At 43.9% G+C, this 12,080-nt stretch overlaps 1 protein-coding gene across 1 annotated transcript in view; it reads left to right on the forward strand.

The window, feature by feature from the left end:
- Positions 1-12,080, forward strand: part of scrib (scribble planar cell polarity protein) — a 113,912-nt gene that overhangs the window by 88,900 nt on the left and 12,932 nt on the right. Inside the window, exons 30-39 of the mRNA XM_083777743.1 lie at positions 1,103-1,537; positions 2,716-2,787; positions 4,088-4,141; positions 5,943-5,999; positions 6,902-7,024; positions 7,859-7,969; positions 8,794-8,853; positions 9,482-9,652; positions 10,810-10,984; positions 11,493-11,718. Of these exons, the coding sequence (XP_083633869.1) occupies positions 1,103-1,537; positions 2,716-2,787; positions 4,088-4,141; positions 5,943-5,999; positions 6,902-7,024; positions 7,859-7,969; positions 8,794-8,853; positions 9,482-9,652; positions 10,810-10,984; positions 11,493-11,718 (1,484 nt within the window). The remainder of the gene's footprint in view (positions 1-1,102; positions 1,538-2,715; positions 2,788-4,087; positions 4,142-5,942; positions 6,000-6,901; positions 7,025-7,858; positions 7,970-8,793; positions 8,854-9,481; positions 9,653-10,809; positions 10,985-11,492; positions 11,719-12,080) is intronic.

The following is a 12,080-nucleotide window of genomic DNA, read 5'->3' on the forward strand; positions in this document are numbered from 1 at the left end:
CACATGGCCTTTTATTTTCAACAGCCCCATCCTGTCCAGTGCAGTTTCATGGAGTCGTTCAAGGAGATTTTTATTTAATTTAATGTCGCATTCCTAAGCCAATAATGTGATGACCAGCAGACTCAAAGTGTCTCTACTACTTCTCTAATGGTTCTGGAATGGTGACCACTGAGAAGCTTATCTACTGTAGGCACCAGGCTCAGATTGAATGGACACCATGTGGGTGTTTCTTAGTGCTGGATGCCTGACAAGTGTGTCAAGTCTGTAAATAGAACTAAAACAGTGCTAGGATGTGAAGACACGGTCGCTGTCTTCTAATGACTTGGCAGTGGCACAAAAATAAGTCATATGTATCGGCCGCCTCAGATCTATTTTTAGGTTTACTCACTGGAAATGACCCCCCTTAAGTCTCCCTGTTACTTACCCTCCCTTTGTCTCTCTTTGTTTTTCCTGGCTGTGTTTCACACTACTATTTTCAATAAGGTCAATACTAAGCCTGTCACATGACTACATAATTGCCTGTGATCATCGCAATTATTTTAGATAATCATAATTATTTGTTCGTCATAATGGTTTCCATGCTGATAAATGTTGAGAAATAACTAGCCAATCATGGAAATAGACGATCTACAATATTACAGTTGTGAGCTCTTGTAAATGAGCTATTTCCACTGTTTTGTAATGAATTTTGAGTATAAAATATTAAATAAGGCGTAGTTTTCCCATAATGCATTATTTATTTTGATTATTGGTGTCGGTCATTTATGTATTTTAAGTATTTTTTTGTCATATCTGCCTCGTGCAGCTTTTGTTTACAGGGCCTAAAAGCCACACAATTAAATAGTTAGCATTTTTTTGTATGACAATTCATCGTCAAGTCATAATCGTGACAGCCCTAGTCATGGCTTTATCTTTGGCTCTTTTCCGGCTCTGTCATTGACACCTTTCAGTGCTATTTTAAGCTTGCTGTGTATGTCACTGTTCAGCTCTTTGCTCCCTCTGTAACTGCTTTCATTACCTCTACCCTCCATTGCTGTCATTTCAGTTCACTGTACCTCTCTACCCTCTGTTGCTGTCTCTCTTCCTTTTGTTCCCTGTTCAGTCCTCTCCCACTGTAAAACCTACTGCTCCCATGGAGGCCCCCCTGCAGGCCCACTGCGGTGCCCCCTTAGAGCCCCTGGGCTTTGGCATGGCCCACCCCTCCCAGCCCCTCTACCACGTGGACCCCGAGTGCTGCCCCAGTATAAACCCAGAGACGGGGCTGACGCACGTCACCTCCCAGCTCTCTCTCGGCGAAACCGCCGCCCCGCAAGGAAAGGTCGACTCGACGATGCTAGACAGCTCGGCATCATCCCTAACCGGTGGTGAAGAAGAGGACGAAAACCTTGTGGATTCTCAACCCATCTGCTTTAAGGAGAACCCTTTCTTGGTGGCAAATCGCAAAGGCAAGGGCCGCCCCCCGCAGGAGCGTATCCTGTCGGGGCCGCCCGTTGGCTATGGGAAGCCGGGCCAGCTGCAGCCCTGGTTGTACTCCAAGGCAAGAGGCACACCTGTCACCTGTGTGTGGTTTGAAGGGCAGCATGGTGTGGCTAACATACACTGGTTTTGCACCTGTATCACGGGGACCTGGCTACGGCAGCGGAGACCTTGGAATTATGCGGCAACTTGGCAGTCTTGCCTAGTATGATCCCAGGAACTATTCTTTTTAATCTTGTGTGGCTTACAGTGAAATGTGTGCGTATTATTATGGTGTGTACATGATGGTGGAGGTCCCCCCCCAACCCTGATAATGTTAGTGCCTTGCTTTGCCTAATTAACCTACACTACTACATGTTGTGATGCACGGTTCACACATCACAAAAGTCATCGTTAAGTTTGTCTTTAAAATAATGGTTGTTTTGCTTGAATTAATCCCAAAATAACAAACCAATGTTCGTTAACTCAGAGTTTGAGTTGGAAAGGATATTGTGTGTGATATCTGTGAGCAAGTGAAGTGAAAAAGTCCAGAGTTGTCCAAGTTAGGATTGCCAGTAATGTCAGTATTGACAGCTGTCCACAGAGCCAACATAACCAGGGCAGCAAATTAGTCACACTGTTTGGTGATTTGCCAAAAAAAAAGACTGATGGATGAGACAATTTGAATTTAATCAGAAATACCAAGTTGAAATGGACGCTTAATTGCGTGCTGCAGTGGCTGCTGGTACCAAACTCCTAACTGTTGTGTGGAAACCTTGTTTGTCCAAAACTGTTGCTTTTCAGGATTAATGTTTTTTTTTTCCAAACTGCAAAAGTAGCAGATCTACAAACTCAAAATGCTTTGTGCCCCATTTTGAGCTTGCATATCTGCTATTTCGAATGCTTTTGTGTGACGCTAGTGTGATCAAGTAGGATGTTAATTTACAGAAAAGAACACACAAAAAGTTGTAATATTGAGATGTCTGCCCCACAATAACGATATAATGGCCATAAACTCACATTTCACAGCAGTTTTATGGCAGCAGGGTGTCTGAATTCACACCTTGAGCGCAACCTCTTAGCAGAGTGCATGTTTATTATTTGCTAATAATTTTAGGGGATTACCTTACTGTGAAAAATCTTGTTAACTAATCTATGTACATGACTGTTCATGTACTGTACATGTTTTTGATACGTTTAACATGATATTGGTCTAAAAGCAGTCGTTGTTTATATTTCCATTTTTGTTTATATTTCCAGGGGGCTTCTGGTGATCTCCCAAGGACAGACAGTCCAATCAGAGATGCCCCCTACTCCCCCACCATCCAGCCGGTGAGTCCCACTAACCCTCAGTACTCCTCTCTCTAAAGAAAAATACATCTCCATCCTTTATTTTATGTTGTTCGCCATTGGTCGGGGATTAGGTTTGGGATCCTTTCGAATTTTAACGGGTTTCTTAACGATTCCCTCTTAACCGTCTATTTCCTTAATGGTTCCATTGAATGATTCCTATATATACCTCACTGGTTCTTAAAGTGAGGTACATGGACCCTCTGTGTTACTCGAGAAGGTTTACTTCCAACTGTAAAACTTGTGAGAGTTAAGGTGGTTGCACACTGGTATGTTTTTACACTGCGTTTTGCGTATCCGAAAGTAGTAGGCTATCACCATAGACTGTAAAAAATATGGACAAAGCGTTCCCCGGGTCTAACATGAACGTAAAATGAAGCCTGTAATAATATGCTAATTCCTGATGTAAGTCGCCATCTTTCTAGATCCGTTTGGTACCAGCTGGCCATTGGCTGGCTCCGTTTTGTACCAGCTGGTCATTGGCTGCCCAGACAACGAGGCGGGACTTCCCCCCTTCTTCTCCGTTGGTTTTTATTTTGACTCGAGTGGGAGGAGAAGACTCTTGAGTGGGAGGGGAATCCCGATCATAGACTGTAACGGTAGCCACGCCCCTCAGAACATACGCGACTTTATGGTCATTTTTTTAATTAATGGGACCATAATTTTCCAAAAAGAATATTATGACATTAGAAATGAGACTTTAAACTAGTGACTGGAAGAAGAAAGTATTCATGACCATGTTTATTAAGGTAATACAGTCTAGGTGAAGTTGGGCCAAAATACATGGGCCTCTATGGAGCTATGGGGCTTTTTGGGTCCAGTCCAGCGCCACAACAGGCCATTATATGAACTACCGATTTCAAATGAGGCTTCACGAAATATCTGGCTGACTGCCCCCCTGGCTATCACTAGCTGTCAGCCTGTCACCAACACCAAAACGGATTAAATCGACCCCGGTCCGAAAAAACTTTATACGGTCAAAATATTCGCTGGCAGTGTGCAAACGTGATTGATATAAACTGAGGTCATTTTCTTTCTTTTACGTCCTCCGAAATTCACTCAGATATTCGGTCGAAAAATCACCTTTATGGTGGTCCTTAAAAGTCCAGCTCTGACGGTGTGATTAAAAATCAGTTCCAGAAATGGTTCCAAATGTGATGGAACCGATTTGTGGTTCCTCAGTCTTGGATCCGGTTTCTCCACTCCGGATCCCAACCCTAGTCTAGATGCAGAGCAACTTTCTGCCTGGCTCCCTCTGATCTTTCCTCCCTCCCTGCCTTAGCCCAGCCACCATTCGTCCAACAGCTCCCTGTGTGGAGGCAAGGAGACGCGCTTTGTAAGTGGGTCCTATGGGCCCCTCTGCTGCGGCCTGGCTTTCTCAGCATTATTATACAAGCTCGGGCTGTATATTATATGTAGCTGTATATAACTTAATTCGAAGTCACAATTAATAGTGAATACTAATTGCGTTAGAACCAACTCATATTTACATATTTGTTCTTTTAAAGACCAGCTGTAATGATTATGTTTATCCACACATTTAGAGCATATCTGTGGTCATAATGTGCCAATTGAAAATATTCTATTTTTGTGTATTTGTTTTTATACCATACATCCCTAAATTCTTAAAGGGAAACTTCACCCTTTTTGCTAAAAAAAATGTTAATTTTAGAAGATTTAGAACACTTTCCTGGGGGGTTTTATGTGGGGTTTTTTTGTGGGTTTTTGATACGCCGGCAGACAGCGGAAAACGGCCACGCCTGTCTGCCCAAGTGTGGAAACACTGTAAGAGAGCCCTCCACCTATCCACAAGGAGGAGCAGTGCACCAAAGCATTATGGGAATTGTAGTCCAGGAAGGAAGTGAGCCCAGTGTCGATGACATCAGAGATACTGGGCTCACTGCTAAAATCTAAAATATCTAAAACCACATACTACACACATAAAGACCAACAACAGGAAAGTGTTCTAAATCTTCTAAACGTCATTAACATATATTGTATTGCAAAAAGGTTGAAGTGTCCCTTTAATGACTTCATCTGTCATCTGCTTGGTCTTTAAATGACCAACATATCATTGTAAAAGATGCAAACAATGTCATTCTAAATTACTATTGGAAGCCCTCTGCTCTCTGCAGTGTGGCTTGTCTGTTTTGACATGCTGATTCTAACCATCTCAGCTACAGCATCTTAGCATGTTGACTGTTCCTCCCCGACTGGCTGTTGCTTTGCTCTCGTAGAGTGAGTGAGTGGATCAGAGATCATAATGGAGAGCAATGTCAAGTGACTTGATTGTCCGTTTGTCTATACTTGGTGGTAGGGATGGGACGATATGAAAATGACATGTCACCATTATTGTGGCAAAAATAATTGAGATGAATGATATTACCGCAATAATCAAAATATGATTAAAGCTCAAAATGGAACTTTTGTTAACCACTTGAATCCCCAGCATCCTCCTGTTTTGGGGGGAACGTTCGTCAAAAATAGCTTCTAGATCTGTAATATTTGGCGAAGTGATTTGAGTAGAGTGAAATAGGAGCTTACCAATTCAATGCACTCTTTACAGTTCTGTTTAATGAAGTATAGAGACTTTAAGTGGTACTGCAGCTCAACAAAAGCGAATTCATCCTAGTTAGTGTATGACGGAGAACGATTTTGCGATAAATTATATTCTCCGTAATATGATTGTTGTGAGTGTTTTTTATAACGATAAATGATAAAGATTATCGTCCCATCCCTACTTGCTAGCTGCTGTGACACATTTGATCTCGTTAAACTAGATCAGGTACAGGCTGCTATGTTGAAAGATGTGCTATCGACGAGTAATATTGGATGCATTTTCTGTCGTCCCTGGTAGAGAAGTGTTAGAAAACATGTCGGGGACGATGTGACAAAGTTTAGCATGTTGTAAACGATATGCATCAAGCCTTAGCGGTTGTCTATTTACATTGTTCCAGTTGTGAGAATGCTCTGTGCTTCCATTCATCGACAGCAGCTCCAAAGCTAAGGCACGGTGACTTTAGTATGTGCTCCTGGAGTTGGTGCGACATGCCTGTTGAAACTCAAGCCTGTGGGTGTGTCTGGTCATGCGAGCCGCCGTGTCCATCCATGCATTCTCATTCATATTTTCTTTACAGGCAGGCATTCATTACCCCACCAACGTCACCGGCAGAGATAGCAGCAGCCCGTCTTCAGTGAGTGTGAAATAGACTTGATGCTTGGCCAGTAGTTGGGAGTCCTTTGAGAGACTACACTTTCATCTCCTCCAGTTTACATTTCTACCATTTAATGCTTCAATGCTTCATTCATCTTGATTTTTGGACCAAACCACATTGACTGTGACTTCCCTACTTTGTGCGAACTTCCATCATTTTACAATTATACAACAACAAAGATGCGGATCTCCAAGCTCACAACACGTTGCAACGCATTGTGAGCTTGTAGATAGTTTATTTCTGCTTTTCGTCGTATGATACATTAAATACAGCTTAAGTGATTAAGCAATTAAGACCTGAGGCCGATTCTACAAATACCATATAAATCAGTAGTTTGCACACTTTTATGATTTATTTATTTATAAATTAAAAAAAAAAAATAGCAGATATGGGCAGATATTCTACCGAATTGGTTCAAATTGCAGTCCCACAATGAAAAACACATTAAAAAACAATTTAGTATTCAGACTTTTTACTGTAGTAATGTCATAGTATGGTCTAATTAATCACAATACATTAATTGAGATAATATACAATTATTTAAAAAACCTCCTTTATATGTCAATTATTAAAAGAATATTATTATTGTTAATTATTAAAATACAATATGATAATTGCGTGTGCCTTTACTAAATATGTGTCCCTTAGATCTGGTGCAACATGAATATGGTAAAAGTTTTTCCAAAATAGCATACCAATTTTACACAATTTCCAACTCTGAATTTGAACCAATTCGGTAGAATGGCCCATATACAAGCTTGCAGCGCTTGTTTATCTGCTATTTTTGATTAGCCAACATTAAATCTAATATGACATGCTTTCCCGGTTTTAACCGTTAATGAGTTAATGTAGCTTACATGTATTTTTCTCTCTCTTCCTAGACGAGACCGGGGGCTATCCAGCCCCTCGGACGCGTGTGGTCCACCCCGTCTCCCGCCAGCCCGGATGGCCACAGCCCCAACCCCTTCCAGCATGGCCCTTCCCCCATCAACTCCCAGACCTCTGTAAGACCCTTCACTACCCCCACATAGGACTGTATGCAGCCCGTCCCCCCTCCCCTCTGTCCTCTCAGCCTTGTGCTGCCCACACTGCCACTGTATGAGCCATATAGCATATTGTACAACACACATTAGACAGTAAGCAGGTTGGAGAGGCTTATTGTCGGTATCTGCCGAGAACGCGGGAGTCTATCCCCGGTCAGCGGTTCGCTTAACCCCTGGGCTGAGGTGGGGCTCAACGCCTACCATCATCTAACCAGTACTTACCAGGCAACACGACTTGCCACACCCACCCACAGGCACAGGGGATACAACTGTGCTTGTGCCTAACAGTCCAGTGGGACACCTTCACCCACACGCGGTGGCACAGCCTCCCCACCCTAGTGAGACCTCAGACGAGACCATAGCCTCACTGTTCTGGAATTAACCGGCTTTCTTCCTTGACGTGACTGTCTGTGATCCCATGTCTTCCTGAATTTATTTCATACCCAGAGTGCTCAGAAAATCATAGTCGCAGCTTTAAACGCAGCAGCACTGCCTCATTCTCCAAGCCCCACTGTCTGTCTGTCTGTCTCTCTGGTACACCCTCCCTCTCTCACATGAAACCAGCTGCCATGACGTTCACCTGTTCTCTTCCACTGTCTTCTTCCGACTTTGCTGGTTTTCTCATAGTCTGCCCTCTCCTTCTTGTCTGTCTGTCCCTCCTGCCTCTTCCTCCTCCTTCCCTTTGGTTTCCTACCACATGCACCCCGTCCTGCCCCGTCCTGCCCCGTCCTGCCCTACCCTGCCCTACCCTGCCCTCCTCTCTCTTGCCTCCATACAACCCCCTTCCCCCTGCAGCCTCGCGCCCCCTCCCCCAACTCGCCCGACGAGTTCCCCATCGATTTCAAGCAGGCATACAAGGCATTCGCTGCCGTGCCTCACTCCATGGCCCTGCTGGAGTCGCCTCAGGTACAGTAGGCTGCACGGCGTGCTGGGCTCCCAGAGCCCTCCCGGCTTGTGACGTCACTAAGCATGCTTTGCCATACCCGACCCTCGTGGAGCAGGCTGGCCTATCGGAGCCAGTGCCGTGGAATGCACTCACTTTCATCGTTGTTGTTGTTTGTTTTGGTACAACAGTGTCATCGTTAGGGATGGGGCGATAATCGTTATTGTTTATTATGATACAAAAAAACACTCAACATAATCGTATGGTGGGGATTTTAATTTATCCTGAAATTGTCATACACTAGGATGAATTGGCTTTTGTTGAGCTGCAAATTTAGTACCACTTAAACCATCTATACTTTGATCAAACAGACTTGGAAAGAGCGCATTTATAATGCTCTTAATTCACTCTACACAAATCGATTTGCCAAAAATAGCAGATGTAGAAGCTCACATTGTGAGCTTGTAGATTGTCTATTTTTGGAATATGTCCCCCTCAGAATAGGGATGCTAGGGGTTTCAAGTGGTTAAACAAAAGTGGCAAGTTTTAACTATATTGATTATCGTGATATCGTCGCAATTATTTTTGCCACAATAATTGTGACGTGTAATTTTCATATCGTCCCATCTCTAGACATCGTCATCAGTGGTGTTTCTTTGAAAAAGAAATTATCCCCAAATGCGACTGAACGTCCTTGCGTGGTTTCCTGTGCCGACACTCACCTGACTCCCCTTCTTTAACACCATGCCTGCTCACTTTCCCTATCTTTGTGCTCGGTGTGAGGGACATTTTGTCGTACTAAAGTTGGCTTAACGTTGTACTTATTGCCCTCGTTTCCGTCCCACAGGACCTCTATGGTGTGAGGAACAACAATGTCCACCCCATGCCGCCTTCTCCTTCTCCAGAGGTGAGTTACTCTTCTCAGTGTGGTGAGATACATATCCATGCATTACAGTGCAGGTTCAGTCATTTTGATTCCACAGAAGCATGTTAAGCAACGAAAATGGCCGATCTACAAGCTCTCAATGCATCGCTTTTCAATAGGCTGCTGTTTTCAGTTATTTTAAGATTAGTTCCTTAAAATCTCACTGTACAGCGGTTAGTTAGTATCTGAGGGTTTTAAATTTATAACAAATATAACAAAACTGTCTTTTCCTATTTATGTGTGTTTATTTTCCCCCACAAACAACAAATTGAAATCCTATTCAAATAAACCTGTTTGTTAAATGTTAAGGTTCCAGACCTACAGTCATGGATTGTTATCAGTGGCTAAGGCAAAACTGTGTTTAATGTTTGCAAGAAGCATGGTTGGGTATGGATGATTAAAGTTATTTCTTTATTTAAAGCTATTTCAAGTGCTGCCTGCAAAAAAAAAAACATGGCACTTTTCCAGGTGCCATTTTCTAGTACAGACGCGAGTATCTCCACAGATTAATTCTAAAGGTTGTGTGAAATGTAGTACGCCTATGACAGCACCATTCTAATTGGACGTCGTCACAACAAAGTGTAGTCACAACTTGTGTGGCCATTTTCAGCCTGAGTCCCTCAACGAGGTGTTTGACGACGAGCTAGTGGGGTACGAGGGGGCCGGTGGGGGCTGGGGTGGCTTGGCCTCTCTCCGGCTCTCCCTCTCCTCCTCTGACCGTCGGGATTATATGAGTCTGGCGGCCGTGCCTCACCTCTCCAGGCCCTCTCTGGACATGCAGGTATACCCACCGGTCTGAAAGGTGCCTCTCCTCCCCCCCAGTCGGGCTGTGATCTGCTGGGTTAATGAACGGTGGCGGTTGTCCCTCTGTCTCTATGCATCGTGGGAGTTTGCATTCGCTGCTGTTGTGTCAGGAATGCGACTTGCGGAAGATCAGACTGAAAATGTTTTCGTTTTTGGTGTTGGGTCTAATAATTTCAATGCCTAATTTCTTTTATAATGTTCTTCGATTTCCTCTCTTGACTCGGCCAAAAAACGGTAATGCGCAACTCAAAATTAAATGGACATCTTATCAGTCAGTTTTGGTCTTCTTTCATTTGTTGTTCTTGGGGTCTCGCCAACAATTAATTTCATGTGGGTAGGAACTGGGAACGTAACACCAGCGATCAGCAAAATTCTTTAACATTTTCAGCTTTGACTGGTGAGTTAGTATTGTCATTCCTTGTGCAGGCTAGTAAAAAAGTAAGTATTTAAGTGTATTGATCGAAAGACTAGTAGCCACTGACTGGGGTCAGTGAGGAGAATGGTTGGTGTCCGACCCTGATCAACCCTTTGCTTTAAACCAGGGGTCTTCAACAGGGGGTCTGGGACCCCTAGGGGTTTCTCAGAGTTACCAGTGTGATTCAGAGTTACCAGTAGGTAGGATAGGATTATTAGATATATTTTTACATTAACCACATGGACCCTAGCATCCCTATTTCGAGGAGAACTTTAGCCAAAAATAGCCAATCTACAGCCTCACAATGCCTCACGCTGCAAGGTGTTGTGAGCTTGTAGATCTGCTATTTTCAGAAAAGAAAGTTTGGTGTAGACTAGAGGGAAAGAAGAACAGACCAAGTATAGAGTTTACTAAGTATTAACAGTTTTAAGCGGTCTACTCTGTCTGAGAATACACATTAACATGAAGCTAACGCAACGCTTGACAGTGCTGTCAAACAAGTCTATGAAGCTGTCTATGAAGCCTACGAATACGTCTGCAACACAATTTTATACAATTGGTAGTGGGGGGTCCCTGCTTCATCTTTCTCTCAGCTAAGGCCTGACAAACGTGGGAAGACCCCTGCTTTAAACAGTTGGGCTGCTAAAGGTCATCCTCCGTTCTGACCTGCAGTACACCCTAACCGCCCTCATGGCTCATGTCAGCGTGTCTCGTGTCAGCCCTCTCCGCAGACTCCCTCTCCGGCCGGCGGTAAAGACAGTCCAGAGCAGCGGTCGTTCAGGGACCGACAGAAATACTTTGAGATCGACGTCAAGCAGCAGACGCCCGAGAAACCCAAAGCTCGCGTCTCCCTCGTTGGAGAGGACGACCTGAAGAAGATGAGGGAAGAGGAAGGTCAGTTCCCACAGCCGAAAACCCTGTGAATAATGTCTGTCGGGTGGTGATCTCCAAAACGTTTCAGGATTTAAATTACGCTACTTTTGATGCTTTTGTGTGACACTGTAGTATGATCAAGTAGGCCGTTAATTTACGAAAAACACAAAGTTTAAATATGGAGATCACAGAGACTTCTAGTCTTCTACCCAACAGCAACGATATATAAAAGCTATTAATTTTTCTGCACAAATGAAATCCCTCAAACCTTTTGTATTTTATGATTGAGATGTAATAATTGTATTTATTAATTTTAATAACCTCTCCTCACTATGCCTGAAGAAGGTCAGTAGACCGAAAGCTTGCAAAAAAATAAACCGATTGTGCGCAGATTGAGTGTGCGGAGTTTCCCTTTATTTTCCCTCAATAACCTCTCCTCACTACAAAATGTAAAATATATATATATATATATATATATATATAATTCTAATTATATATATAATATATATATATATAATTCCCCTCTCAGAGATGAGGTTTCAGCAGCGGGCGCGGGAGTACCTGCTGGACGAGGACGACGAGGACGACGAGGAGGACCTGGCGCAGCAGGTGGCGGACATGAAGGCCACGGGCAAGGTGCTGCTGGACGGGGTGGAGTACAGCGTGGAGCCCGTGTCCAGCACGCCGTCCAGACACTGCTCCACGCCGCCCAGCTACAATGTCACACCGCCCAGCTACTGTAGTGGCAGCTCTGGGTAAGGCCATTCTCATCGGGGTGGAAGGTTTAGGGGTGGCCGGATGGTAACCGCAAAGGTTGCCAGTTCGAACCCCGGGCTCCCCCAGAGTTAGTGTCGAAGTGTCCTTGAGCAAGACTTTGAACCCCTAATTGCTCCTGTTGTGCTGGTTGGTGCCTTGCATGGTTTCCGCCGCCATCGGTGTATGAATGTGAATGGGTGAATGTAATGCACAATCTATGTAAAGTGCCTTGGATAAAGGCGCTATATAAATGCACCATTTACCATTTAGGCCACTAGACCAGTGGTTCCCAAACTTTTTAGCCCCTGGCCCAAAAGAGCAATTCAGTGTCTCCCCGGGATCCAATCTAGTATTTTCACTA

The sequence above is a fragment of the Protomyctophum parallelum genome (genome assembly GCF_964188405.1).
Source record: "Protomyctophum parallelum genome assembly, chromosome: 12".
NCBI lineage: Eukaryota > Metazoa > Chordata > Actinopteri > Myctophiformes > Myctophidae > Protomyctophum > Protomyctophum parallelum.